Genomic DNA, 24,135 nt, shown 5'->3' on the forward strand with positions numbered 1-24,135 from the left:
CAGTCAGTTAAGTGTCCGACTTCAGCTCAGGTCACGATCTCACGGTTCGTGGGTTCAAGCCCTGCCATCGGGCTCCGTGCTGACAGCTCGGAGCCTGGAGCCTGCTTTAGATTCTGTGTCTCCCTCTCTCTCTGTCCCTCCCCCACTCGTGCTCTGTCTCTCTCTCAAAAATAAATAAAAATATTTAAAATAAAAAAGAATGGGCCGAAGGTCTGAACAGACACAATAGAAGGTATAAAAATGGCCCTCAAGCCTATGAGAAGATGCTCACGTCATTGGTTATCAGAGAAGGACACGTTAGAGTCCAGTGGGTACCCCATCGCTTCCACGCCCACTAACAGGCTGCACCCCAGCCGGTGGGTGTGGGGGTCATGGAGCCCGCAGGTTGCCGGGGGTGAGTGCCCAGTAGGAGGAAACCGCATGTGGCAGGTGCTCGAACAGCACTGAGTCCTTGCTGTGTCCGGCAGCCTGTCCAGGAGGAGTGAGGTGAACGTCCGCGAGGGACTCCCTGGCAGCGTTTGCAGCAGCCCTACTCACCAGAGCCCAACTTGGAAATAACCTAAATGTCCGTGAGGTGCACGGCGTGTGGCCCGTCCGCACTCGGTACTTGGTGACGTGGAGGAAAGGGTGCTGACACCTGCAGCCTTGTGGAGGGGCTCACAGCACTCTGCCGGGTGCAAGAAACCAGTCCCCGGGGACCGGCCGTGGCACGATCCCAGGTCTCTGAGACCCCAGGAGAAGCCGTGTGGTGCCCACAGCGGTGGCCTGCTCTGGGGAGCCTGCCACGTGGTGCCGGGGCGCTTTGTAACTTGATGGAAATGTTTCAGGTCTCGACTGCAGGAGTGACTACTCAAGTGTGTTTATTTGCTCGAGCTCCCAGATTGTGCACTTAAAACAGGTGGACTTTATTCTTTGTAAACTAGATTTCAGTAAAGCTGCACCTAAAAGGTTATGGTGCCTCTTTCTCTGTCTGCCTCGGTGCTGCATCATGTTCCGGAAGGGAGGGTAGTTGTCATTTGTATAAAGTGCCAGCGTCTGCGGTCTCCTGAGGCCAAGAAGCTGGCTCTGGTGTTCAGGGGCTTGTTTGAAATGGCTTCGTTAATGGTCGATCGGGTCTGATATGCGTACGCACTTTTCTTATGGCTAAAACAGAGCGCTTGGAAGCGTCTGCATGCGGTGAGGAGAGGTTTGTTGGCTGTGCCTGGAGAAGGGCCGCTGCCCCCCCGGGCACCTGTGTGAGCAGTTACGTGCTGGGGGCCGTGGGCACCACCCGAGTCGGGTCCATCTTGGCTTTGTTCAAACGGAAGCGTCGCGTGGTCTTTGTTAGAGAAAGTTGAGTGTCCGTCAGGGGCTGGCTGTGCACTGAACCCCACGGATGCGTCTGGGGCTTCCCTCCAGGCCTGGCCGTTTCCGTAGTGGCCGCTAGAAGGTGCAGCTCCCCTTGTCCATAGTTACAAACAACATCTGGTTTTTAAACAGATGTAAATATAGAACGTATTTCCATGTAAATACAGCAGCCCCCCCCCCCGCCCTTATTTGCAGGGGGATCCGCTTCAAGACCCCCACGGGAGCCCGAAGGCGTGGGGGCACCAAGCCCTACACGCACCAAGTGTTTTCCTCGACACACACCCCGCCCTTGGTCGAGCGCGGTTTATAAACCCTAACCGGGCGCAGCGGGAGATTAACAATAACGGTGAAACAGAACGGTTGTGACAATGTGCTGTGACACACGTCGTGTGACTGTGGTCTCTCTCCGGGGCACCTTCTTGTCCTGGGCTCACCCTCCTCGTGCCCAGGTGACGGGACGAGATGCCCGCGCCAGGGGATGGACGTCACGTGAAGGGCGCGGCACGTGACGCAGAGCCAGGCTGCACCTGACCTTCCGACCTCGAGTCAAGGGGAGGGTCCTCTGCTTCCCACGCGGAAGCGGCGGGAGCCCAGCGTGGATGAGGGGGTAACTGCCGTGATGTATGCTCATCCTGCAAGATTTGATAAGGACAAAAAAATACGGGAAAGACGTGAGGGTGATCCATATTATTGTCCCCAGGCGATCATTGTGGTTGTCCCTGACGCACTGTTTCCTTTCTAAAAGTTCCCCGGTCCTCCACTACTGTGGGGAGTTACAGACTCCGTGGTTTTAATGGCCATGTCCTTACCGAGTGCCAGCTCTGTGCCGGCACGTTACATGTGATGGGGGTCCTTCCGGAAGGGGTGACGGGCCGCGTGCGCCACACGAAGTTCCAGCACGCGCACATCGGGGTCTGCTGCACAAGTGAGGCGGGGTAGGAGGTGCTGTTCAGACAGGTGCTCAGGGAGGCCACTCCGAGGAGGGACAGGACAGGGGGCCCCTAGAGCGCCTGCGGAACTTTCCAGACAGCGGGCTGAGCCTGCATTCTGGGAGCAGCCAGTGGGGAGTGGGGTCCCAGGGGTGTGGCTGTGGCAGGTGGCGGGCGCGAGCATGCTGGGTCGTCCGCGAGCATGCTTACGTGTTGTCCGCGCTGCTCTGCGGTCTCTGTGCCGGTGTGGCTGGGCATGGTCCCCGCCTGCCTGTCCCCAGGTGCTCTCTTGTGTCTTCCTCCACGTGCCCCGAGCATCCTTTTCCTCCCGGCCTCTGCCTGAACCTGGAGTTAACTTCTGTGTGCCGGCGGCGTGGCTGTCAGCGTGCGGGGTTTGTGGACGTGGGAGGAGGCGTTGGGGGATGGCCCCGTGCTGTCGCTCTGTCCCCGTTGGCAGTGAGCCCCCTTCCTTCAGCTGGAGAAGTGTCAGCACGTGGCTTGGGCAGGGCCCCGCATCTGGGGTCAGGGAGCCAACCGCAGGGTACTTCCGATTCAGGTTGCTAACCCAGCAGGGGTCCCTTAAATTCTTTGAAATTGTGTTTGTAGCTCTTCCCTGGCTTGGAAAATCATGGGTCTGATAATGCAATCCTGTTTACTCACTTGGTGTATCGTACCATATACTCAGAGTTTCACAATTAAACAGTAAAAGTGGAGTTTAAGGTTTCTTGCAGTTCCTGTGTGTTCAAACTCCATTGAAATAATTCCTTTTTCTGTGTGCTTTGTTACCAGTTTGATGATACACGCTTTAGTTCTCTGCCCGCGGCAGGAGAGCTGGGTCTGCAGAAGCCTTTCCTCTGTCCCCTCTCTCTTGCCTGTCCCCAGAGACAGTTTAAAGTTTTTATTTTCATTGGTTTCTGGGCCATTCATTCAGTTTCTTTTTCTTTCTTTCTTTCTTTCTTTCTTTCTTTCTTTCTTTCTTTCTTTTTCCTCTTTCAACAGGCTTTTTTATGGGGAAGGGACTGAAGAAAGGGAATTGGATGAGAACTGATTTATTTTTATTTATTTTACAGCTTTTTATTTTTATTTTTTTTTTAATGTTTATTTATTTTTTGAGAGACAGAGAGACACAGAGCATGAGCAGGGGAGGGACAGAGAGAGAGGGAGACACAGAATCCGAAGCAGGCTCCAGGCTCCGAGCGGTCAGCACAGAGAGTCCCGTGTGAGGCTGGAATCCACAAACTGCGAGATGATGACCTGAGCCAAAGTCAGACACTTAACTGACTGAGCCACCCGGGCGCCCCAGTATTTCTTTTTGTAAGAATAAGCATGTTCGTGTTCACACCTGAAGTGCACGTGTGCGCAGTTGCACCCTGTTTTCCTTGATGATGTACCCTGGAGATCATCTTGTGCTGGCATTCTGTGTTAACTGAGAAACGGACTTTTATATCTGGCCCACTCAGAGAAAAATTACTTTTCCTAGCGACACCTTCCGGCACGGTGCAGGCACTAAAACCTTCAGAATACCTCTGGAAGGAATGGTCCAGAAGGACACCTGAGCTCCTCCTGCCACAGCGACGAGGCCCAGCAGCCCACACCGGCCGAGCCGGGGAGCTCCGGGCTGCAGGTGGGGGCCTGCCGGGCGGTCCCGCCGGCCGAGGTGAGAGGCAGCTCCCCCCGGGCTGCTGTGCTGTCGCCAGCGGGTGACTCAGCCTCCTGGCCACGCGCCAGCCGGGTGTGAGGAGGCTCGCCTTTAAATAGAGCTCAGCACGCGTAAGGCTTTTCTTGGGGGTTAGATGCCCATAAGACACACGCAGCACAGTGCACCCGCTTTGAGAAGTGCGTGCATCTGTCCGGCCCCCTCACACTCCGGACGCACATGCTCCATTCACCCCCAAGGGCCTCTCCTGCCCTCTCGTTGACAGGCACGCGCCCCGCTTCGCGTCTCTGTAGTTTTGTTTGCCGTGTCACAATTCGCGGAAACGTACTTGCACGTCGCGATCGTGTCTGGCTGCTTCACGCGGGGTGTTCTGGGTTCGCCCTGGTCGCGCACACACCGTATCCGTCAGTCCACCGGGCGCCGGCGGTTCGGTTTCCTGGTTTGGGCAGTAATGAATGAAGCGTCTCTGAGCGTTCGTGGACAGGGCTCGGTGTGGACGTACGCGTGCGTGTTCTTTTCTCCAGGGTAAATACTGGGAGCGGAATTGCTGAGTCACAGGGCAAACCTGTGTTCAGGCTCCTCAGGCTCAGGCCAGACTTTTCCTAAGTGGTTGTGGGAATGTGCTGTTCATCCAACAGGAGAGTTCCTGTCCCCGCACGCCTGTGCTGGCACGTGGCAGGGTCGGCCTCTTGCGTTCTAACTGCCGGTGGGTGTGTGGTGGCGCCCCACGCATCTGGCTTCACGGTCCTTTCTTGAGACTTAGTGTGCATATCGTGACGTCGGCCCCGTTGAGCGTCTGACTTTGTGAGTTTTAACAAACACATACGTTACGTGTGACTGCCACCACGGTCAAGGTGTGGACTCCTCCCCAGGCCTGTTGGCGGTTACCCCCGGCGGCCCCTCACTGGCCCTGGCACCCTGTCACTATGATTTGCCTCATCCGGAGTTCCGTAAACGTGAGCTTGCACAGTGGTGGTCTTGTGTGTCTGGCCTCCTGCACTTAGTGGGACGCTCCTGAGGCTTAGCGGGGTGTCGCATGCACCCCTTTCATCGTGGACGACTGTTCCATGCCGTGGATTTGCTGCATTCTAGCCGTGCTCTGAATCGTCTCTCTCTAATTGGTAAGAGTTAATCTCTATCCCGGTTACGATTCCTTGGAGGTCACGTATGTGGCTGGTGTGCTCCTCAGCTGACGGCCAGCCTTTGTACTTTTCTTCATGGCGACGAGTGGGTTTCTTGGTTTTCCTGTAGCAGCATTTGTCTGTCTTGTCTTCGTGGTAAACACCTTTGAGTCATGTTTAATACCTTCTTCCTAACCCCAAGGTCCCAGGGATATTCTCCTGTATTTTCTTCTGACATCTTGACATTGGCTTCCGTCCCACAGGATCAGCTGTGTGTGTGTGTGTGTGTGTGTGTGTGTGTGTGTGTGTGTGGTGCGGTAGAGCTCGGGGTCACTCTCTCTTCTTTCTCCAGCAGACAGTTGCCCCAGCACTGTTTCTTTGAATGGGCCTTCCTTACCCCACTGGTCTGCACGTCCCTCTGCAGTATTTCAAGTTTGTATTACATAGGGGTCAGTTTCTGGGCTCTCGGTGGCTCTCACTTGGTTTATCTGCCTTTTCCTCGGTAGCATCGTGTCCATAGTGTAGCTCTGTGCTGACACTGGGGCAGTACCTCACTCGCTTCTTCCAGAGAATTGTCTGTTTTTTGGTATTTTGATCTTGCTTATACATTTTTCAGCCAAATCTTTGAAGCTTGTGAAAGTCCCCAGAGTTGCTTTGATTGGGATTGTATTGGTCCCTGGGTCAGTTCGGGGAGGATTGACATCTACGGTATAGTGCCTATGTATTCACGAATTTGGTTTATCACTCTATTTAGATCTTCTGTAAGATCTTTCATTCAAGTGTATGTATTTTTTTCCATGTAGGTCTTGTTAGATTCTTTCTAGGATTGTCTAAATAGTAGTTTTTAAGAATTGCATTTTCTAGTTTTTGGTGATGGTACATTGGATTGTAGTTGAGATTTGGATATTGACCTTGTGTCTACCAATCTTATCGAATGCTTTCATTAAAAAATGTGTGTGCCATTAAAAAAATTTTATTTATTTTGAGATAGAGAGTGAGAGTGTGTGGAAGGATCAGAGAGAGAGAGAGAGAGAGGGGAAGAGAGAGAATCCCAAGCAGGCTCTGCTCTATCAGTGTGGCGCGTGATGTGGGGCTTGAACCCATGAGAACCGTGAGATCATGACCTGAGCCGAAGTCAGATGCTCAACCGACTGAGCCACACAGGCGCCCCTGTGGGTGCTGGTTTTTTTTGGGTGTTATATGTGAAGAATCCTGTACAATTAATGACAATTTCATTTCATCCGAGCCTTATGCTCCCACTCCCTGACCTGTCCTCTGGGCTGTCGGCTTGCTGGGACCTTGGGTACGGTGTTGGGTGAAAGAGGTGATGGCTGGCCTCTTTGAATTATTCCTGATTTCAAAGGAAATGCTTCTAAAGATCCGCCATTGGAGATGATAGTTTGTAGATTCCCTTCAGCAAGTTAAGGAAGCTCCTTCCCACTGCTGATTCTCCGAAGCTGTTTGCTTTTTTTGGCGGGGATATTTATTCTGTAGCCATGAGTGGATGTCGAGTTGATCAGATGCTTTTTCTGCCAACTGTGGGAATTGCCTTCATGTTACTGAAAACTGCACAGTGTCTCTTGTCAGCACCTTCTTCCTCCCACCTGCGCTCTCCTTCCTCGTTCTCCGGCTTTTCCAGCCGCACCCCCACACCCACACTTCCGGAGAGCTCTGAAGCCACCAGCTAGGAGCCCCCGGCTTCTCCTTCCCGAGTGCCGGCCCCTCCTGCCTGGGCCCTTGGGGCCTCGCTCTCCTGTGCTTGGACCTCAGCCTCCCGGGTCCCCTCTCTGTGCCCTTCCCAGCTGACCCTCGCGGTGTCCTCGCCTGCGTCTCTGGGACAAGGTGTGTTCCCCCTCACCCTCCCGGCAGCGAGGCCCCACTCCTTCCCGCGTCTTTACCGTGTCGCTTCCTCCGTGAAGCCCGTTAGGCCCCTCAGATGAGGTGCGGAGGCCCCCTGGCTCCGGGCTCCTGCAGTGCTGCGTGGCCCCCCTCCACGGCCTGGGTGGACGCGCGCGGGTCCGCTGCTCGGCTCGTGCCCTCCCCCCACCACGCGGGAGGCCCCAGGAGCGGGTGCCGCCTTGTGCTCCTGGTTTTCGTTGGTGCGTGTTGCGTGCTGGCACGTAGTAGGTCCTCCGTGGGTGAGTTGCTGGCTGACGGCGGGAAGGGATGGGCTCGGGCCCCTGCTTTGCTTCCTTGACTCCAGTGTTCTGAGAAGCGGGGTTGCCCGGGGCTGACGTTCTGCCGTAAATCACGTAAAGTCACGGCCTCTGCCACCTGACCTCCGTTTCCTTGAACTTGTGCAGCGTTTGCACGAAAACTTCCACAAGAGGCAGGGCGTCCAGTGTTCCGTGTAGCTGCTACGGCCCCAGGCGCTGGACGGGCCTCCAGCCTGGCTGCCCCGAGTCCGGTCCTGCAGCACGGGCGGCTCTGACTGGCACGGCGCCTTTGACGCTTTGAGGTCAGTCCCTCTCCTGCGGCCTCTGTGGCTCACCAGCCAGCTGGACACGTGCGAGGGCACAGACGCTCACCTCAGGGTGGCCGAGTGTGCGGATTTGAGGGTACAGTAGATGATACTGACTGTGCGAGGACGTAGACCTTGCCGAGTGGAAGGCCATGGGGATGACCCTGCGAGGGAAAGTGCCTTTCTCTCTGCTTACTGATCCTGACGGAGACCCAGAACGTTCTTCCAGAGCATCCTGCGCATTCTCCGCCTCGGGGTTCGTGCAGAGCCACCTGTCCTGTTTCCAGAGCTGCTCTCGGGACCCTGGACGTCAACACAGCTTTGTGAGAGAGGCGGTGCGGAGGCGGCTTCTTCGGCACCTGCCTGGGGCTGCTCTGCACGTCTGCTTTGGGACTGCGTTCCTGAGGCTTTGCCGGGAGCATGTGCACGTTTACTCTTGCCTACACACGGTTGACACTGGGAAGCACTTAGGGTGAATAACAGCAGTGTCCCTCACAGGAGAAGACAAAGTCCAGAGAGAGGGGGTAGGGGAAACAAAGGAAAGGCAGGATGAACTGGGGGCGAGGGCACGAGGGGCCCCGGGCTGTTCCGCTGCTGTGGGTGCGCTGGGGGCACGGGTGGGGAGCAGAGCCTCCCCCGGTCAAGGCTGAGGGAGCACCAGAGGAGTGCATGAACCGCTCCTGGAAGAGCGTGGTAACGTGTGTGTGCAGAGGCTCTCGGGTGATGCAGGGCGTTTAGGATTTCAGCCTGAAGAGGAAGAGGTAGCTGCGCTCCGTCTCGATCCTGAGAGTTCAGGGAAGCTGAGGGGTTGACCTGGGCCAGTGGGGGTGCTCGCTGCCCACATGGGGAGGCTGCCCGGAGCCGGAGTGCAGACAAGTGGCCGACGCCCCTGGATTTCAGGGGTTTTAGAGAAGTGAGAACATGAGGAGAGAAGGTGGCGCTGGCCGAGCAGAGGAAGGGCCGGGCGCAGAGCCCACGACTCCTCTCCCGCGCGCTGTGCCCTCCCAGGCAGGGGCAGGGACGCTGGGTGAAGTGCACTGGGCCGGTGCTTGTCCGCCAGCCAGGCAGGTCGGGCCGTCGGCCCCTTGAGAGTGGGGAGGCCTGGGGCCACGATGTTGGAGGGCAGCCTGGCCCTCGGTTAGGGAGGCTGTGTCCTCCGTCCTGCCCTGTTGTCGGAGCGCCGGCCGTGTCTATTCTGGGGACGGTGTCTTCTCTCCACCTTCCAGAAGAGCAGTGACACGTAGACAGTGCTGGAGCCGCAGGGCGGGGCCGCCTGGACCCTCTGGTGCGTTGGTGTTTAGTGTCTGTTGAGTGCGAGGCCCCGGCCGCCCCCGGACACGTGCAGCATGGAGCGTCCGGGACCGGGCTGGCCAGACGTCCATGGGAGAGAGCGCCTCGGCTCCCAGGGTTGCGATGGGGCCACAGGGATGGGGACGGTGCGTGGGTCCCGGGGTGAAGTGGTGGTGGACCTTGAGGAGGGGGGCAGAGGTGGCGGCAGGCAGCCCTCCTCACAGCCCGTCACCCAGCCCTTGCTGGCCCTGTTTTTCTCGCTGTGGATTTAAGTGACGCGGGGACTGTAACACTGACGTAAAGGGCCGTGGATGGTGGGGCATCGTGCAGACACCCTGAGCCGTGTGCAGACCGTGGTTTTCGGCTCTCAGCACACCGCTGAGCACGCCCGCGGCACTGTCACCCGGGTCGGCCCCCTGTGTTGCTCCGCAGGTGCATTTTTACGTCACACATCAAGGACATGCGTCTCTCCCGGCACACAGTCGGAGCACATTCCCCTGGATGATGTGCGGTTCTCGGTGCGGACGTGGCCCGCTGGCTGCACCAGTGCCTCCCGGGCGAGGGACGCGCCTTCCAGCACTGGTGCTGTGAGAAGAGACCCTTGCCCAGAATTTAAGCGCTGCATCCACCCCAGGCTGTGATAGATGTAGGTGAAGAGAGTCATCTAGTAATTTGCCCGTCTTCGTTAGTGAGGCTGAGCTCCTTGCTGCCTGGCCCTTTGTGTTGCTTTTGGGAATCACTTGATACATTTTTTGGCCACTGATATTTACTTAAAAAATGTTTTTAGATTTTATTTTTAAGTAATCTCTATACCCACTGTGGGGCTCGAACTCACAACCCTGAGATCAAGAGTCACATGCTGCATGGACTGAGCCAGCCAGGCGCCCCTTGGGCACTTTCTAAAGTAGATAAGACAGCTGTGATTACGACAATTTTGTCAAGATTTGGACCGAATTTTGTTTTCAGAAATTATGCTTTAAACACATTCATTACAAAATTTCGACCTGTATGGAAGTGTTTGATCCACCCCACCTCCCACCCACGGCCTCTTCCACCGGCCCAGCCCATGGCAAATGGTTTCGCAGGGTGAGTGTGTGTGTGTCTGTGTGTGTGTGCACGCGCGTGTACGTGTGTGTACATGCGTCTAAAACACAGTGTCTGAAGAGTTCTGGGGACACGCTACTTTAAACCGTTAACGTCCTAAGTTTCATCAGGACTCGGAAAGTCCCAGGACGCTGTGAGGAGAGGGAAACGTGATGGGTTGTGGAGTCCTGACTCTGTCTCAGGCCGCCATCCGCTTTGAACCCTGAACTGGCGGGCGTCCACCTGCCCTGAGGCTTTTCTGTGTTTCTTTTTTATTGAAGCGCCGGGGACCTGCAGCGGTATGTTGGTTTCAGCGCACGATGCACGACGTACCACGTGGCGATTGGCATGTCTGTCACGGTCATCCCGAGTTTGGTGTTTTGTTTTCATCAAACATTTCAGATATTTTTTCTAATCTTTCGCATTTGAAAGCATTGACAGCATGGGAAAACAGTTCCCTTTTTTTTTTAATATTTATTTTTGAGAGAGAGAGAGAGGGAGAGAGCATGAGCAGGGGAGGGGCAAAGAGAGAGGGGGACACAGAATCTGAAGCAGGCTCCAGGCTCTGAGCCGTCAGCACAGAGCCTGACGTGGGGCTCGAACCCATGGACCGCAAGACCATGACTTGAGCCGAAGTCGGAAACATAACCCACTGAGCCACCCAGGTGCCCCAGGAAAACAGGTCTTCACATGCACGTCCACAGATAGCACACTAGCCACTGGTTGTATTTTTCTTGGCTCATTGTCCTTACGATGGTTGGGCTTGTTTGCAGCTGGCCCGTGGAGTGCGGCTGGAGGTTGTGTTCTCTTTGTCTGCCTCTCCATGCAGACGTTTGAGGGTGTCAGTCCTGCCCCCAGGGAACTTGTGCTGAGGGAGGCACCGTCCGGGAGCCACAGTCGTAGGATGTGGGCCTCGAGCTGGCTCTGGAGGCAGCAGAGCAGAAGGAATGTTCTAGAACAAGGCCCTATGGTAGGCAGGGGCTCTGTGGCTGGCGTCTTCGAGGTGAGGGTGCAGAGGGAGGGCCACCTTACCCCAAAAGCTGTGGGAAGCCCCTGCAAGCTCTTTGGTAGGAGGGTTTCCGAACCATCGCTCCATGGTGAAGGGAGGTTGACCATGCTGCTGGGTACCAGTAGCTCATCCCTGGTCAGCTGTACTTTTCTGTTTTATGGATATTCCAGAGTCACTTGTCCTTTTATGTGCTGGTGTACTTCTGGTTTGTTCCCACCTTGTTACACACAAAGCTGCTGCGGGTGATGTGTGTGTGTGGGTCTGTGTGTTGAGGTGTCGCCCTGGGGACCTGATGTGCGCTCCCTGATGACTGGTGTGGCGCACCCTCACGTGTGCTCACTCGCCATCTGGTGTCTTTGGTGAGTGGTCTCTTCAAATGTGTTGTTTCTTATGTGTTTTCTTGAATTCTGTATTGTTGTGGATGCAGGCCTGTCCTTGGGTGTGGACCCTGCGAGGACTCCATCCTGTGGCCTCTATTTTCATTCTGAGTGTGGTTTCCAAAGAGCAGAAGTGTTTAGTTTTGATAAAGTCCAGTTTACCAATTTGTTTTTATGGGTTGTGTTTCTGGTGTTGTGTCTAGACTATCTTTGCCTAACTCAGGGTCACAAAGATTCCCCTTCCCCCCCCAACATTGTCTTCCAGAAACTTAGAGTGTTAGGGCTCACGTTTAGGTCTGGGATCTGCTTGGAGCTGCTCTCGGTGTATGGCGTGAGGCATGGATCCAAGTCCATGCTTTTCGCGTGTGGATGTCCGCTGGTTCCCCATTTGTCGAAAGGCTGCCCTTTTCCCGTCCAGTTGCCTTTGTAGCCACCACTGGTCCGTGTTTGTGCAGGCCTGTTTCTGGACTGTTTTGTTCCTTGATCTGTTTGACTTTGCCTCAGTGACTGCAGCTTTCTGATGCCTCTGGAAAAGGTCAGTGTTAGCCTCGACTCGGTCCTTACTCCCGCTTGATTGGGTTACTCTAGGACCTTGTGTTTGTGGATTGTAGAATCAGCTTGTCTGTTTGCACACAAAAGCCTGCGGGGGTTCGGGTGGGTTTTGTGTTACGTCTGCAGATGGCGTTTGCGGGGAGTTGACATCCTAACCACGCTGGCCTGGTGAAGCTCTTCACGTCACGTGTTCCTTAACGTTTCTCGGCCGTGTTTGTAGCTGGCGGTGTATGCTCAGATGAACTAAAGTTCATGATGATGGCATGTGTGTTGTGCAGGGAGCTGCACAAGCTGGAACATGAATCGGGTCAGAAGCTTCATCTCCAGCTAAATATTCAGAAATGTGGTAATGCCACTGCTCCCTGCCCCGGAGCAGCAGTGTTTCCTCCTGTGCTGCTCTTGCTTCCAGCCGTGAACTGCCCCCCTGCGCAGATGAAAAAGAAAATATTGAACTTTGCAACAGTAAACAGGTCTTAAAAGAAAGGTGCCCTCGGTGCGCACTGTTAAACACCGATGCCCCCCGGAAGATGCAGGATGAGCCTTGACGAACAGGGCCCCGCACTCTGGTTGGGGACTTCTTCACCCCGGAGCTGGCGCCCCAGCTCAGCTGGCCGGTGGGTCCTGCACCACTGTCTGCTGGCACTTCAGGGGCCCAGGGGGAGTTTTCCAGAAATGATTGTGCAGTTTATGGACGAGCGTGGTGAGATGTGACATTGACCAGCTGCTCGTGAAGGGTTGAAACCCTGGGACCAGGGCCACGTGTCTGGCCTCACGTGTGAGTCGGGTGTGGATTGGGCTCAGCAGCACCGTTTGGTACAGTTGGTGCGCTGTCCCTTCCCTGCTTAGGCCTGCGTGGCGGGGGGTGGTGCCAGGACGCGGGAGCGCCCCGCCCACGCGCTTGTCTGACCCTGTGCCCCGAATCCTCGTCCCTGTGCGTTGAAGAGGCGGACAGCCATGAGAGTAAAAGGAACACTTGGGCCTTAATTTCCACCAGCTTTACCGGTGTCCCTGTTAGCATCTTGCTTGGTCTGCTGCTCCTCCCGGCGGGGCTGCGGGTGGCGGTGTGGTGGGAGGGCCCCAGGGACCGTCTCCCTTCTTCCCCGGCCCTCCCGGCCCTCCCCCTCCACGGTCTCCTCCTCTTGGCGCGGGAGCATGGGGTGTGCGGCACTCAGAACTGAAGCATCCAGCGAGGTGCAGACAGACTGTGCCCTTTTCTTGGGCACGTCCTGGCTCCGGCTTCTTCAGCATCAGCGTCGGGGCTCGGAGCACAGTCTCATTCTGCACGTGTGTGATCGCGGACGGCTGTCTGTGTTGACTCTCACCACGGCCCGGTGGAGACCTTGTGGTGGAAGTCTGGTCCCCCTGACCCCGGCTGCTGCTCCCTGCTCCTGTCACTCCAGCTCCCGCTGTTCCCTCGGGGAGGCGCCCCCTATCCCAGGCCCGCGTGTGAAGGGCCGTGTCCTGAGCCCCCTGGCTTCCCCAGAATTGAAACAAATTTGTTTTGCTTTTAAATTTCAGCATGGTTTATTATGAAAGAGACGTTTTGGAGGGAAGCTTACTTAATGGGCAGGTGGGGTTCCCGGCGGAATCCAAAAGTGCCTATTTAATTTGTAGTGTAGCTTTGACCTACATTTTGGTTAAAAAAACGATAAGGAATGTTGTAGGAGAGGGATCATGACAGCTAACATTGGGTGAAAACCTTGAGTTTATCCTGAACTCTGGTGCTCGAGGAGGGGTGGGATCCGTTCTTAGGAACTGGCGGTCCGCGCAATACTGGGTCCGCTCTGCTGTGTGGGGCGCCCTGCCTCCCAGGGAGGGGCGGGGTCAGGGTCTCGTGTGGCGAGCACAGGGAGGCCGGTCACTGCTGCATGGCACGGACCTTGGAACTACCGGCAGGGTGTTCTTGCCGTGCACTGTCATTTTAAAATCTGAGCTTTCACAGCAGCAAAAGATAGAGGATAGTCCAGTATCCTCACCAATAAAGAAATCATAAATACGCTTTGGATGGAATATTACGTAGCTACTGAAAATTGTGTTTTTGAGGAATGTTCAATGACACGGAAACAACTTACGCTGCAAGAAGTGAGAAGACGACGCGGGCTGAGTAGCAACGCCATAGCCTCAGTTGTGTTCACAGTGGCCTTGGTGTGTTTTCCACGCACACGGTCACCAGAGGACGCGGGATTTCAGGAGATTTGTTTTCCGTGTGCGTCTCTGAGTTCCTCGAGTTTCCCGTACAAACTCGACTCTGGGAAAGATATTAAAATTGTTAAAAAAGAAAACCCAAGTTCTTTTCTGTCTGCCCGATCAGGGTTGTGGCTTCCGTGGACTGGCTGGTTTTGACTTTAATGTGTCTGGAGTAGAAGGGAGGCGGCGGCTCCCGGGCGAGGGAGGGGCTCCCGGGCGAGGGAGGGGCTCCCGGGCGAGGGAGGGGCTCCCGGGCGAGGGAGGGGCTCCCGGGCGAGGGAGGGGCTCCCGGGCGAGGGAGGGGCTCCCGGGCGAGGGAGGGGCTCCCGGGCGAGGGAGGGGCTCCCGGGCGAGGGAGGGGCTCCCGGGCGAGGGAGGGGCTCCCGGGCGAGGGAGGGGCTCCCGGGCGAGGGAGGGGCTCCCGGGCGAGGGAGGGGCTCCCGGGCGAGGGAGGGGCTCCCGGGCGAGGGAGGGGCTCCCGGGCGAGGGAGGGGCTCCCGGGCGAGGGAGGGGCTCCCGGGCGAGGGAGGGGCTCCCGGGCGAGGGAGGGGCTCCCGGGCGAGGGAGGGGCTCCCGGGCGAGGGAGGGGCTCCCGGGCGAGGGAGGGGCTCCCGGGCGAGGGAGGGGCTCCCGGGCGAGGGAGGGGCTCCCGGGCGAGGGAGGGGCTCCCGGGCGAGGGAGGGGCTCCCGGGCGAGGGAGGGGCTCCCGGGCGAGGGAGGGGCTCCCGGGCGAGGGAGGGGCTCCCGGGCGAGGGAGGGGCTCCCGGGCGAGGGAGGGGCTCCCGGGCGAGGGAGGGGCTCCCGGGCGAGGGAGGGGCTCCCGGGCGAGGGAGGGGCTCCCGGGCGAGGGAGGGGCTCCCGGGCGAGGGAGGGGCTCCCGGGCGAGGGAGGGGCCGGGCTCCATCAGAAGGCCTGGAAGGCCGGTCCGGGGCTCCCGGCTTGCCTGGTGACTGCCTGTAGGGCTCGGCTGCACGGGCCAGACAGGCTCTGAAGGGTCTCCTGAAGTGGGCGTTGTGTTTTCCGTGTCAGGGCTTTGCGGGGGGGCCCGGGTGTGCGGGGGGCCTTTGGCGGCGTCTGTGGGTGGGGGAGGGGCCCACCTTGCCCCTACAGAGGGTGGGGAGAGGCGGCCTCCCGGTGTGACTGGGCCAGGCCTGTGTGTCTCAGCGTTGGCAGGAGTAGACGCTGTACAGCTGCTTATCTGTTTGAGATGAGTGGTCACAGCCAGAGTTGACGAGATCCGGGGCTGCGATAACGTCATTAAGACGGGGTGTTCGACGCAGCGGTCAGTGTGGTGACCGTCCTCGGGCTGTTCTGCCTGTTGCCCGATCAGTGACCGTAGCTGGGGAGACTGGGCGTGAAGTGCGGCCCCAGGACAGCGCCTGCCCTCCTGTGCACGTAGCCTTCCCTCCGCCTTCCCTCCGCCTCAGGAGCGAGTGGCTGTTCTCGGGTTCGCGGTCAGTGGGGGTCCCGGGGTCTACGAGCAGCCCGCCTCCCTCGTGTCCAGCTGTGTCCGTCAATCTCACTGCTCCATGTACATACCCACTTGGACGTGTTTGTAATGCCCGAGTCCAGTCACGTTACCTGCTTAAAGTTACGTGGTCACTTCTCCAAATTTTGTTCAAACCACAGGCCTGCTGCGTGGCTCATGGTACCTTTTCTTACGGGTCTGTGGGGCCAGGGCACCACTTCTGTTTTGTTAGCATCTTAACCACATCACTGGATCGTACATGTTTATCCTTTAAATATTCCTCTAAGTTTCTGTAGGTGTGATTTCTTAAGCAGAAAAGCAGCTGGTAGTCAAAGCGAGTTCATGCACCGCCACGTTAACAGGCTTAAAGTTGGGGCACTAAGTCACGGGTCCTGCCGGGCCCTTTACGTGGCCAGGGGCCTGGCCATCCCTCCTCGCTGCTCGGCGACATCAGCAAGTGGCTTCCCAGAACCCTAACGAGGGGGAGGGGGAGGGGGTCTCTAGTGACTAGTGACAGGGGATGGTGGGCTTGAGAGACTGGCATTGGGAGGAGGGCCAGGTTTCCTCTTTTGGGGTCCCCAGTGTGCTAACGGGCTCCAGGGTCTGGGAGAGTTCAGCAGAGTGTTATTTCAGCAGCTGGTTTTTGTTTTGTTTTTACATTTCAGCACGGTTTATTATAACGGGGGCGTTTTGGAAGGAAGCTTCCTACTTAATGGGGATGAACGTGGTTCTTTGAAATGAGGGATTATAGCTGTGGGCCCGGGAGAGGCCTGTTACTTCTGGATGTCATGCTGGGTGTCGTCGAAGGAGCCGGGACCCGGGGGTTCAGGGGCTCCTCTGGGAGTTACTGGGGTCACTCAGCTCCCGTTTGGTTCGGGAGGGAAAGCCCTGATGCTGCTCGTTGTGAGGCCGGCCGGCCGTTTCTTCTCGGAGAGGCCACCTTGCGTGCAGCCTGCAAGAGGCCAGGCCGCGCGGGGGAGGCCTCCTGTCCCGGAGCGCCGGGCACCGGGCCTCGTGCGAAGCGGAGCGTTTCTTCCTCGCCCTGTCCCACCAAGTGGGAGACTTATCCCCAGGTGGGGATAGGCTGCTGTTTCTGGTGGAATCGACGACGTAAGTGCTTTGTGGTTCTTGAAGCTGCAGTTAATGCCGCGTCTGGCTGATGGCACTTGCTTCCTGGTGATGGAGCTCTGGAGCTGCCAAGCACGGGTGGCCGTCCCTGTCCCTGCGTGTGTGTCGCGGGCGCCCCAGGTTAGCCGCGGGCGTGGCACGGCCCCTGCACCCGAGGGCAGTCCCGGGAGTCGTGTTCCCGAGAGGAGTGCCTGCTTCGGGCCCCCAGGACCCCAGGCCTCCCTCCTCCGAGACGGCCGGTGGGGCTGGGGGCGGTGGCGAGCGCCGGGCCGCCTCGTGGGGCTGGCGAGTGGCCGTGCAGGCGGCCGCGGGGCAGGGGCTGTGGCCGCGGGAGCTTCGCCGCCTGGCTTCCTTTCCAAGACGCAGTTGCTGCTTGAATCCCACGAGGAAAACCTCGTACGTCTTTCCGTCCCGGACGCCGTCTTTCCGTCCCGGACGCCGTCTTTCCGTCCCGGACGCCGTCTTTCCTGGCGAGCGTGCGACCCTGCGCTCTCGCCGCTCCTCCTTTCTCCTTCTCAGAGCCGACCGGCTCCCCTCTGGTAGGGTCTCCCCTCTGGTAGGGTCGGCACCTTCCCCGGCTGTGGCGGAGGGGGGGCGGGGGCGGGCACGTCTCCTGACGCCAGGTCTCCTCTATCCCCAGGTATGGTCCTCGTGCGGAGCGAGAACGGGCAGTTGTTAATGATTCCTCAGCAGGCCTTGGCCCAGATGCAGGCCCAGGCCCACGTGCAGACCCAGCCTCAGACCACCATGGCGCCCCGCCCTGCAACCCCCACAAGTGCCCCTCCCGTCCAGATCTCTACCGTACAGGTGAGTGCACGCGCGCCAGGTGGCGGCAGCCCGAGGGACGTCCTTCCGGCAGGTATCCCGCGAGGGCGGAGAGGGGCGGCCACGCGCGGCCACCCTCGGGAGGCTCAGGGGAGCCAGCTCCGCGTCCATGCTCAGCGAAACTCTGCCTGGACTCCGTCCTGTCTGTTCCCTCCCCTCCCGTGACTCCGCCCCCGGTGCCTCAGTCTCCTCTTCTGCAGAGTGAACCCTGCGTGCGTTAGTGTTATTGTCAGGGAGGCGCGTGAGAGCGTCAGGAGATTGTGTTGAACGGCACCCCCGCCCCACGTGCTTGGGGTTAGCACCCTGGGCCCGGAGGTTGGCTGGAGGGGGGGACGGGACCCCCGTGCTGGCGTGTCTTGTCCGCATCCTGACTTCCGTTCAGCGCGTGCCAGCACGCTACCCGCGTCTTGTCTCCCGATGCCTTTCTGCCCGGTGCCGTGACCCTGCCGTCCTGACTGGCTGGCTGCTTAGTAACTCAAGTGGAGGCTGGAAGGGGCTTGAGGTCTCTTCCTCCTGTGATTTCAGCCGCGTTCCCTCGGGAGGTGAAGGCCTGCACTGTGGACGGAGGACTTGGCTGTGCAGGGAGACACCGTGCCCCTCATCGAATGTCCAGGGCGGCTCAGAGCAGTGTTGTCAAGGCCCGTGGGGCCGTGTGAAGCGAGATGCAGGCAGATGACACCCGTGCTGTCACTGTCACGCGTGTGTGTTACCGTCTGGCCGCCAGCGTGGCCGCTGTCAGCCCGCGTCTGCACCACTGTGCTCAGGACTGGCCCCGTCTTTCTATCCGGATTAGTGTCAGTGGGCCGCTCGGACCGCTGTCTCCTTTACTTCCTGTTCCGCAGCAACGTGACCCATCTTTAGACCCAGGGGACGCACGCTTCTTACCGTTTCAGTGCTTACGAACAAGATGACTAGAAATCCACACAAGGACTGATTTCCCAGATACTCGCGTTCTTTAAAGTCCACGTTTGGTAGACCGGGGTGAAGGAGCTCGGTGGTGGTGTTACCACCGTACGCACAGATTCCGGTCACACGCTCCCCCCTTGAAGTGGGGTGGCTCTGTTGACTGTAGCTCGCGGCCCGGTGCGCCCGAGCCCCCCCTTCTGCGGTAGCGGGCGATTCGGCTGTGTTGGGGGCGGGGAACCGTGTCAGTTGTTGCTCCTTTTAGATGATGCCTGCTTATTTTTCAGGCACCTGGGACCCCTATTATTGCACGGCAGGTGACCCCAACAACCATAATCAAGCAAGTGTCTCAGGCCCAGACGACGGTACAGCCCGCCACGGCACTGCAGCGCTCGCCCGGAGTGCAGGTGAGGAGGCCGTGGGAGCAGCGCCCTCTGCGTGGAGGTCGGGCCTCGCGGGCTGGGAGGTCGGATGCAAAGGTGGGCTTCGGGAGGAAGTGTCCTGAGGACTGTTTTGTCTCTGATGGCCTACCCAGGCTAGGTCAGGCTTTTCTTTAAACCGCATGGGATTGAACACCAGCGGTGGGTTTTTTTTTTTTTTTTTAAATATTTATTTATTTTTGAGAGAGAAACAGAGCATGAGCAGGGGAGGAGCAGAGAGAGGGAGATACACACTCTGAAGTAGGCTCCAGGCTCTGAGCTCTCTGCACAGAGCCCGACGCGGGGCTCGAACTCGTCAATCGCGAAATCGTGACCTGAGCCGAAGTTGATCGCTCAACCAAGCGAGCCACTCAGGCGCCCCGACACCAGCAGTGTTTTTAAAACGTCCCCCTGGGGCGCCTGCCTGGGTGGCTCACTCGGCTGAGCGTCTGACTCTTGGTTTCAGCTTCGATTATGATCTTGTGGTTTACGGGAGCGAGCCCTGTGTCGGGCTCTGTGTTGATAGTGTGGAGCCTACTTGGGATTCTCTCTCTCTCTTAAAATAAGTAAATACACTTAAAAAAAAAAAAAAAAAGCTTCTCCCTGTGCCAGAAGCATAATTACAAATAATCACCTTAATTAAAAAAAAGATTTTTTTTTAAATTGAGAGAGAGAGTGCATGCGAGCGGGGGAGGGCAGAGGGAGAGAGAGAATCCTACAGCCTCTGGGATCATGACCTGAGCCGAAATCAAGAGTCAGAAGCTCAACCGACTGAACCACCCAGGTGCCCCCCCGCCTTGTTTTTTAAAAAATGTTTATTTATTTTGGGGGAGGATAGGCAGAGAGAGAGAGGGAGAGAGAGAATCCCAAGCAGGCTCTGCACTGTCAGCACAGAGCCAGACACAGGCTCGAACTCAAGATCTGTGAGATCATGACTTGAGCTGAAATTAAGAGTCAGCCGTTTGACTGACTGGGCCACACAGGCGCCCCAGAAACAATCGCCTTATTACTATTTGACCGTAAAGCAGAGGAATCTGTAGCGTGGACGGTTTGGGCGTGGTGCCCGCCGACCTGTAAGTGTGGGGGCGAGGATGCGCGTCTCATCTGGGAGCGGGGCTCCTGCTGCTCGTGTGTGCTGATGGGTGTGATCTCCACAACCCCCTCCTCCTGGTGAGGCACTGACAGGTGAGGGGTCGGGGGCTTCTGGAACGCACCCCTGGGCCCGTGTGCGGCTGCCCAGCTGCCCTGCGTCCCCGAGGCCTGTGCCCTTTGCCAGGAACCAAGCCCGGTCCCAGAAACGTTCCCCATCAGCCTTCTGGGGTTGGTGTGTGTGTGTGTGTGTGTGTGTGTGTGTGTGTGTTCTTTCCCGGGTGTCCGAGGCTGTGGTGGGGAGAGTGCCCTGGTGACCCTCCCCTGTCAGCCTGCCTCTGGTCGGTCAAGCCGAGGGCAGGCTGGCCCCTTCCGTCAGCCGGGAGGAGCCCCCCGGGCAGGGTGGCGGCTGGCGCTGGGCGGCCAGGCTGGAAAGCCGGAAGCAGAGGGGTTCAGAGCTGTTCGGTCCTGAGGTGTTTCGAGCGTCCGTCACGATGCAGGTTGTGCGGCGTTGGCCACTTTGTGTCGGGCGTCTGCCGCGTGCGGGGACCGCGTTTCCGTCGTCGCTGGTTGTCGTGTGACTCCCCCCTGTGCTGCTGTGGGGCGGGCGCTGTGCCGGTTTCGCAGATGAGGAAGCCGAGGCAAGAGTGGTGTGGACGGTTGGCGGGGGAGGCCCAGGAGCCTCCTGGCGCCGGGCGCCCTGCCCTCTGGCTGCACCTCGTCGTCTTTCCTTCTGCGTCTGCGGCAGGGAGGTTGTTCCTCGGAGCAGCTGGACAGGTGGGAGCAGAGCGGCAGACTCGTGTCCTCGGAGCGCCCGTGAGAGGGGGGCTGTCCTGGGACTCGCGCTCCGCCTGGGTTCAGTCCGGTGGGCGTGTTAGAGCTCTGCTCACAGTGAGCGGAGCTGTCCTGAGAAGGCCCTGAAGCTGGCGGGTCAGGTGGAAGGCAGACGCTGTGTCGGCACCACGGGGTGACCTATGCACGCGTCAGGCCCGCAGAAGGGAACGTGGGGACTGTGGCTTGAGGTGCAGGGGATTTGCAGGGGGTGACAAGTGCCCTGGCCGTTTCCGGGCGTCCGGAAGCCTCTGAGCGGTCCCCCCAGCTGCCCCAAGATGGTGGCTCCGTGTGTCCTTCCCCGCGGCCTTCCTTCCAAGGGTCATGTGATGTTCTCAGTAATCCCTGCGAGCGAACCTTAGGAGTGAGCGAGCACACTCGGGTTGTAAGGAGAGGGCCCGCCGTCTCTAGCTCCGTCCCCTCGCGGGGTGGGGGGTTGGGGGCTGAGCGAGCCACCGGCATAGCCGCAGATGCTCAGGGGAGGCCTCCCGGCGCGCCGGGCCACAGACAGCAAGGTCTGGAAAACCGGAGAGGGAATGTCGAAGGCTAGACGCATCAACTGCGAGAATGTAATACACAGAGCAGTAACTGTTTGTCGCGACGGCTCGTGTGGAGCCAGGCTCCGGGAGCCCCCAGGGGCTGCCGTGGGGGTCTCCGGCCCCTCCCCACTCGCACCCACTCCCTACGGATTGCTCAAATCTGCTCGGAAAGCCCTCGTTTTGTGATGTTTCTCGATGAGGCTCGCTCATGGAGAGCAGGGAGAGGCTGGCCTGGTGGCGGGGGCGCAGCTGGGGCCCCCGCCAGAGGTGATGTGGGTGGAGACCCGGCGGGAGGACGGTCCTTTCCTGTCACTGGCTTCTGCACAAGCCAGGTGACACGTTTTCAGCTGTAGTTTCTCCGTTTTGCTTCTCATTTCTGGGAGGATAGACACTTCACACTGGTGGCCATGGGACTCCTGGCTCCGGCCTCCGCCGGCCAGGCTCTGCCCTGCCCGGGCTCCCTGTCCCCAGTTTTCGGCCAGGCTCGCTGTCCGCGGGGTCCAGGGCTCCGCCTGCTGTGGGTCTCGTTCTTTTTGGGGGGGATATGAGGGCCGTCTCTGCAGACCCTCTGTTTACCTTGCCTTTGGACTCTCGTAGCCTCAGCTGGTTCTGGGTGGCGCTGCCCAGACAACTTCCCTCGGGACGGCCACGACTGTTCAGACGGGGACACCTCAGCGAACGGTGCCAGGGGCCACCACCACCTCCACGGCTGCCACGGTGAGTGCCACCCGTGGGTGGGAGACGGGAGCCTCGAGGGGCCCTCCGCCCGCCCGCAGCCCCCCTTCCTGCAGGGTAGAGCTGCGCGGGGCAAGCACGGCCTGGGGACCTCGGCCTCTCCCAGGCGGGCTGTGAGCCAGCGGGCTCTGCAGGGCGGTGGGAAGGCCCTGTCCCCCTGCTTGAGGCTCCAGGCCGCACAGAGGTCCATGGTGACAGAAGCCCAAAAGGTGGCATTTGAGGCCGTGGCCTGTGCAGCATACAGGAGCCACTGTCCCCAGAGCAGAGCCACGTCCCTGCTAGGCTTCCAGTGGCTCCCTGCGCACGTGCGCATCGGTCACCTGCCGGGGTCCTGCTTTGTTTAGACTCCCTCTCGCTGCTCTGCTCAGGCTTTTCCGCACCTCTGGTAGCTGGGTCATAGTTTAATTCCTTTTGTTGCGTGTTTACGTAGACGCCAGCTTTTCTTTATGGTAAAGCCACGTCATGGGGGACGTGCCACAGGTTCCTCACGGTCACCCGTATGGTTGTTCGCCCGGTTACGTCCCCGGGCGTTGAGCTGCTGGCTGAGTCAGGGTGAGCTCTGCTGTGCCCCTCGCTTGGTGTGGCCACACGGCACACGTCCCGGCTTCCACCCCTCGGCAGCCCTGAGAGTCGCTGCATTTTCTGCAAAGGAGTTTCTTGTAGACGTTCCGGTGAACCCAGAGGCTCTGACGGAAACCTGCCTTTTTAAGACTTTTTCACTTGTATCTTTTTAACTTGAATCCAGGAAACCATGGAAAACGTGAAGAAATGTAAAAACTTTCTATCTACATTAATAAAACTGGCCTCATCTGGTAAACAGTCTACGGAGACAGCCGCTAACGTGAAAGAGCTGGTCCAGAACCTACTGGTAAGAGGATGCGGCTCTGAGCACTTGTTTGACACGCGGGGAGGTCCCGCCAGAGGCGCGCGCGGCCTGTGGTGGCCTCCTGGGGACTGACCTGCACCCTTGGGTGGAGGCCGGCGCCCGGCCCGTCCTGCTTCCCACGGCACTCACACGGAGGCCACTTGAAAGCGTTCTGTCCACCTCGGGAGTGTTTGTAAGCACACCTGATTGGGAGCGTTTTCGAGGCTTTTTCTTGCACCTCTCTGCGGGCGCGGCCGCCTTCTCTGCGTCTCCTTTGGCCTCAGGTCCCTCCTCCTTGCCTTTCGCTTTCCTTTTGGTTTCTTTGTTGAGGAAGCCTGGTGGTTCGACATCTGGGCTCTTGGATGCTTTGCGTCCCTCCGCTGGAGGGATGTGTCTGCCCGGGGCCTCCGTCCTCGACGCAGGCAGCCGGGTGGGGGGTAGAGGGGGGACCCCTCCCCCGGGGTGACGGGTGGCGGGACAGCCACTCTTGGAGCCGCCGTCTCTTCCCCAGGGGGCTGGCTCTTGCCCCGCTCGCAGGCCACCCCGGTTTTGGTCTGGAAAGGACAGAAGTCGTGCTCCCGCAGGCAAGCAGTTGCTTGGACCACGCACTTAAGTATTTTCAGGGAGCGTAGAGATTGAAAAACGATCTCCCCTCTCGTGGGAAGCAGCAATTCCTAGCTTTTTGTTTTAATTGTAACAGTTCCGCCTTCTCGTGAAAATCGCTGACGAAGTAACTGCCTCTCCTGTTCATGCCCGTGGTCCCTTGTCTGTGGTCTGTCCCCTCTTGCCAAAGGAGTCACTCGGCACTACGTCCCTCGCTCCCCACGTGATCTGGCAATACCCCTGCCCCCGCCTGGCTGTGCTCTCGGCAGGGCACCGGGGCCCCTGTTCCACCTTCTCATGGGCCCTCCTGGTCTCCTGGACGCCGTTGCCGCTTCCTCTTTGAACCTGGCATTAGTTAGGGCCTGGCTGCTGGTAATACCCCAAACAGGAGGGCACAGGTTGGACAGGTTGGGTGGAAGCTCGAGTTCCCCTGCGGGACCCTAGACGTCGGCAGCCCTGGCTGAGAGCGCGCCCTCTTGGGGCTTCCTCTGGAGGATGGCCCGTGACATCCCGTCCCTGCCCGCCTCTCTTTGCCTCCCCTACCCTGAGACCACACATGCTTCGGTTTCCAGAACAGGGTTGTGCCCCCCTCTTGTCTGGGTTCTCACTTCCCACCCGGGCTTCCTCCTGGAGGCTGGGGGGTCTCAATGTGGGTCGCCTCTTCTTGTAAAGGCGTCCCTGACTTGCCCCATGCTGTCACCTGTGCCCCATGCAAGA

The 24,135-nt window shown here is 58.7% G+C and overlaps 1 protein-coding gene across 1 annotated transcript in view; it reads left to right on the forward strand.

Annotated features, from left to right (window-relative positions):
• TAF4 (TATA-box binding protein associated factor 4) overlaps positions 1-24,135 on the forward strand; it is a 66,284-nt gene that overhangs the window by 19,870 nt on the left and 22,279 nt on the right. The window contains exons 2-5 of the mRNA XM_047851569.1: positions 17,250-17,416; positions 18,625-18,744; positions 21,813-21,932; positions 22,696-22,818. Coding sequence (XP_047707525.1) covers positions 17,250-17,416; positions 18,625-18,744; positions 21,813-21,932; positions 22,696-22,818 — 530 coding nt within the window. The remainder of the gene's footprint in view (positions 1-17,249; positions 17,417-18,624; positions 18,745-21,812; positions 21,933-22,695; positions 22,819-24,135) is intronic.

The sequence above is a fragment of the Prionailurus viverrinus genome, chromosome A3, assembly GCF_022837055.1.
Source record: "Prionailurus viverrinus isolate Anna chromosome A3, UM_Priviv_1.0, whole genome shotgun sequence".
In the NCBI taxonomy this organism is placed as follows: Eukaryota; Metazoa; Chordata; class Mammalia; order Carnivora; family Felidae; genus Prionailurus; species Prionailurus viverrinus.